We start from the raw sequence: 5,007 nt of genomic DNA, 5'->3' as shown, positions 1-5,007 counted from the left end.
ATGGTTCACTGACTGGCTTCTGGCTGGAGGAGGCTGCCATGGCTCTAGGGCAGCTGTACTGTCCTTTCCCTAATCTGATTGGCAGAGGCTTCCACTGTTGGATGCTTGACCCCAGCCTCATTTCATGACCTGACGCATACCCCTAGTGTCCACCCCAGTCATGCCAGCTCTGGGCTCCTGTGTCCCTACAGTCAGCAGAACAAAAGCATCTTGTAGAGTTATGTTTATGCATATCCACCCACAGTAAACGACTCAAGGAGGAACCGATGTGTTACTTTTTATTGTGTGCAGAGCATGTGCACTTCGGCATTTGGAAAGCAATGAAAAGAGACTTGAAGTTAACAGTTCCTAAAGTGACACAGAGGCATTCTTTGCATCTTCTGGGTCTGGTATTCTGAGGGGACTCCCACCAGGGGAGTCTGGTGAGCATCTAAAGTCTTGAAGCAGTATCGGAGGTCTAAGGGTAGTGGCAGTTGAGGTCCATCAGTGTGGTTGAATTCAGCCAAGGCTTGTTGTGTACCATGAAACGGCAGTGTCTTGTCTGCCAAAGGAAGGGAGAGACACACAACATCAGGGTTAGGGTAAAATGAGAAAATGCCAGAAGTACAGATGAGGAATGCGAGTAGACCATTGAACTGCCCTGTATGCTCTAGTAAGAACAAGCAGGGCTGTGCCGTGACTTCTCAGTCACCCTTCTCTCTGCTCCATGTGGGGGAAAACATTATACTTTCCACCCATGCGACCCAGACTTCCTTAAACGGTACCTGCAGAAGACCACAAAGTCCCAGAGTATGTGTGACAGGGATAAGACTTCCTACCCCAACCTCATTTTACTTCCATGCGACTAAGTCTAATGAGGGCCTCTGGAAGGGCTCCACGATGGGGCCATTTCCAGGTCTAGAAAATGACCCTTCACATAAAAGACAGGCTAGGGAGAGGGGTACGAGAGTAGAACTCTCCTCCAAATCAAAGACTACAATAACCAGTTACATCGTCAAGAGTCTGGTGTCTGGTGAGTCAGTGAGGCAGCATCAGATGTGCTTAGGGTGGGCATCGACCAGCCTCTGGTTCCCTCTAATCTGCTTTAGGGCAGGACTCCAGTGTTCTTTTTCCCCCTCAGCAGTCCCCTAGGCAAGCTGTGCCCCAATTCCAATTCCCCAGCTAAAGTCCTCTCACAGATTTAAAACAGTCATACATAAAACAGTGTACACACATGTACACACAGACACATACAAGAGAATGCACTAAACTACCCCCACCCCAAAAACTAACACAGGGAAACTCTAGGTCCTCCTCTCCCCCAACAAAGTACACACCTCCTTGTTGTGATCGAAGGGACATCTGAACCAGCCGTAGAACTTGGCCTGAGACATGGTACATTTGGTTTTGCCCATCTCCACCTCCAAGTAGTAGTTCGTCCCATCCCCGACCTATACACGTGGTGAAGAACAAGCATTTACAACACGGTCCACCTCACACTTCTCTGCCAGCGAGCTGCCTGCCAAGGTCAGCTCTATGAAGCAGAGTCATGTCATGCACCAGCGAGCCGAGCTCTGTGCCGCAGGCCCTCTTTCTTGTCATCTCTGTACTATGAGGCTCCAATAAAGCTTCTCCCAAGCCCTCAAGAGAGAAGAAGCAAAAGGGAAGGTGTAAGCCAGGAAGCAAAATTCTATCAACTCAGTTTAGGAAGCAGGGGTAGAGCAAGGGTGTTGGCAAACAGACACATCACAGCGGCAGCCAGAGCAAGGACTGAGGCACAGATGTCAGCGGTGCTGAGGCCAGGCTGCAATCATTTCAGCCAACTCTATCTGTTATTTGCACATTTAAGCCACATCCACTTACACATTATTTACTATCTGCCATATATAGGCTTATGCTAAATTCCGGTTACCTGTGAGGAGCCCAGAGAAAATGCCACTCTTTCTATGTAACTCAGGTCTACACATTCCCTCACATAACAATGGGAGTTGGGGTGTTCACACACATATTTGAGGCCAGTAGGCCTGCATTACTTTTGGTGGTAAGGGTGGGCACCCAGTGATGCACAGAGCTTACTCCTGGCTCTGCACTCAGGAATTATTCCTGGGGTGCTCAGGGACCACATGGGATGCTGGAGATCCCACCTGGGTCAGGGGCAGTAAGGCAACCCCACCACTCTACTACTGCTCAGCCTCCATCACTTTATATAGTCCTGTCTGTGAAGGGTCAACACTCTGTATGCCTTTCGATTTGAGGTTACCCAAGCACAGTGAAGCCCGTCCTCATATAGGGCAGCTCACCTGTGTGCCGTGGGGAATAGGAGAAGCATGGCGTGAGGAGTGCTGGGACCGAAACCCTCAATCCTTCCCGAGGAAAGCAAATTTCTGAATGTCAGATGTCAGTGATAATCCCTGGCTGTGAAAATCCTATACTCATTATATTAGAAACTTTGTTTTTGACAACATTTACATTTAATAAGTTAGGGGAAAGGCTCATCGTTCACGGGGACTGGCCGGAGAAGCCGCCGCTCCCTACTGTACCTCCTTTCACACCGCTCTCTTGATCTCCCTTCACACCCCTCTAAGTTTCTTTAAATAAAATAGTTTCTGCTTAACTCAAAAGATATTCAGAAAAAATAAATGCATGCATATCCACAGCGTGTATGAACTACAAAGAATAAAGGAAACAGGATGATGTTTGCAAGCAAGGAGCCTGGGCGAAGGACTGGAGACTGCTATTCACCTCTGCTCTCTAAGTGTGAAGTGTAGAGGGAACAGGAAAAAGGACTGTAAAAAGAACAAGGCAGAGGCCCTCAGGCCAGGAGGGCAAGCCAAGAGCAGGGTCAGGTGCGGGGGGTCAGTTCTTCACTCATGGAGAACTGGAAGGCTCGATCCCAAGACGGTAAAGGGGTCCTGGGGCAGGGCAGGAGTGAAGGGCAGGGCTCTGGCCCTAAGCAGTGACCCAAGCAAGGAGCAGCAAGAACTTCACGCGGGCGTCAGGGGCAGGCTTCCCCTCTGACCAGCGCTGGAAGGGCTGTAGGCGACGCCAGAGACTGAAACCCCAGGTCCCGTTTTCTGCTCTCCGAGCTTCCCGCGGTCCAGCTGTCCCGCGGCCCCGCCTCCCGATGCCCCGCCCCTCTGTGGTCCCGTCCTGAGACCAAGCCCACCAGCGGCCACGCCCACCGCCCCCAGCCTCCCGAGGCCTCGCGCCCTGGCCCGCTAGTCGAAGATGGCTAGTAAATCGGGACAGCGCAGCGGGGGTCCCCGCAGCCCGTGATGGTCTGGCCGCCCGCGGCCCGCCACCCACCTTCTTGCGAGCGCTCAGTATCCTCAGAGGTCGTCGCAGGTTCTGCTCTTTGCTTATCATGTTGTACTCACGCATGGCGAAGCTCAACATCCGCTGCACATCCTTGTCGTTGGGGTTGACCGTCGGCACTGGCGTCGGCGCGGGCTTCGGCGGGGGTCGGTGCTGCAACCCCCACCTCGCGCAGAGCACGGAGCTCATAGCCAGGGCCAAGGTGGCCAGCAGGAACAGCGAGCGCAGGGGAGAGGCCATGACGCCGGGCAGCGAGTGTCCGCTGGAGTGGGGCCACCGACCCACCATTTATCCACCTGGCCCGGCCCCACTGCCCCGCTGCCCCGCCCCACCCGGCCCCGCTGCCAGGCCCCGCCCACAGTCCAGCCCCTGTCCCCGCCCTCAACCCCTCCCTCGGCTACCCCGCCCCGCCTCGTCCCTCCGCCCCGCCCATCTGCCCCGCCCGGTAGCACGGCTCTGCCCTGGCCCTGCCCATATCCCCGCCTTGCCCGCTACCGGGTCCACCCCCGGGCCTGCCCACAGCCTCGCCCTGCTCCTGCTGCGCGGCCCCGCCCACATCCCCTCCTCTCTGCCCCGCCCCGCCTTGTTGGCCAGTTCCGCCCCGGGCCCCTCCCACATCCCCGCCCCGCCTCTCCATCCCGGCCGGGTACCAGTGCCCCGCCCTGTCGGGGCCCCCGCTCTCAGCCCCGCCCCCCGCCAGCTCTAGCCGCGCCCTAGGATCTGCTCCTGGAGCCCTCCACCCTCCGCCCCGCCTGCCTGGTTCCCGCACCTTCGGAGCTGCCAGTGTGCCCTGCAGCAGTGGGTCTGCTCTTCTCCCCGGGTCCGCGGCGGGCCCTACTTCTGGCTCGGCCCACCGGTCCTCCTCGCTGGTCCGGGTCTGGGCACGCCGACTACCCGCGTCTGCAGCGCTGCCCGGTGGAAAGTGACCCTTCCGGGGAAAGGCGTGTCCGCGACAGAGCAGCCGAGCACCTCGTCCTTGGCGTGAAACCAGTAGCGACCAGAAAGTGCTCCGCACGCTGTACGTGTAACCCACCCGCGCAAACTGTAATGAGTTTAAACCTCAGAGGAACGAGAGTCAGAAAAATCCAACCCTTTCTCCAGCTCTAAGCCCTAGGGTTGTTCTGAAGATTCTTGCTAAGTTTCTTTAGAATTGCTTCTGAGCAGGGCCTGTTTTGGGCCAGCACGGCCCAGCGATGAAGAACGCACAGAATGCCCCTATCATAAAGTGTGGAGGGGGGCAGCGAGCTTGGAAAGAACCCACAGCAGGAGCAATGAGCAGTGAGTGTCAAAACCCTGGTCCATTCTTGTTTCAGAGGGAGCCACAACACCGCCCCTCACTCTCATCCAACACAGGGAAATTTTAAAGGAAACACTGAGATGCATTCATTCACTTGTATCACTTGTCATCCCATTGTTCATCGATTTGCTGGAGCGGGTGCCAGTAATGTCTCCATTCGTCTCTGTCACATACTAGTGTAGCCCAATGGCATCTGCTCGCTCCAGGAACACGAAGAGCCTCAAATCATCCGTTCAGAGTCTTGATGAAGTCTGACAATTTTGTACGTGGGCGGCCAGGTGTTCTTTTGATGTCCTGTGGAATCCAGTCGGTAACAGCTCTAATCCAGCAGTTGTCTCCAAATCACACTACGTTGTCCAGCCCATCTGATTTTTGACACCTTTCAAATGAGACAGCGTCCCTGATTCTTGATGGTC

The 5,007-nt window shown here is 55.2% G+C and overlaps 1 protein-coding gene across 1 annotated transcript; it reads right to left on the bottom strand.

Annotated features, from left to right (window-relative positions):
- Window positions 1-265: 265 nt before the first annotated feature.
- LOC129403655 (cystatin-C-like) lies at window positions 266-3,606 on the bottom strand. The gene is made up of 3 exons (XM_055133480.1): window positions 3,286-3,606; window positions 1,317-1,430; window positions 266-541 (listed from the first exon to the last, which is right to left on the bottom strand). Exons 1-3 carry the CDS (start codon window positions 3,580-3,582, stop codon window positions 458-460), a joined length of 495 nt encoding a protein of 164 aa, XP_054989455.1. The 5' UTR covers window positions 3,583-3,606; the 3' UTR covers window positions 266-457.
- Window positions 3,607-5,007: the final 1,401 nt, after the last annotated feature.

Source organism: Sorex araneus, chromosome 3, assembly GCF_027595985.1.
Source record: "Sorex araneus isolate mSorAra2 chromosome 3, mSorAra2.pri, whole genome shotgun sequence".
NCBI lineage: Eukaryota > Metazoa > Chordata > Mammalia > Eulipotyphla > Soricidae > Sorex > Sorex araneus.
The sequence above is the reverse complement of the archived record's forward strand: the minus strand, read 5'-3'. Positions and strand labels throughout refer to the sequence as shown.

Excerpts from the sequence above, each read along its gene's own strand:
- LOC129403655 (XM_055133480.1), bottom strand. The coding sequence starts at position 3,582 with ATGGTGGGTCGGTGGCCCCACTCCAGCGGACACTCGCTGCCCGGCGTC. Across the intron at positions 1,431-3,285 it reads TACTGAGCGCTCGCAAGAAG|GTCGGGGATGGGACGAACTA; the intron begins GTGGGTGGCGGG and ends CCACGTGTATAG. Across the intron at positions 542-1,316 it reads CCTTCGATCACAACAAGGAG|ACAAGACACTGCCGTTTCAT; the intron begins GTGTGTACTTTG and ends TTCCTTTGGCAG.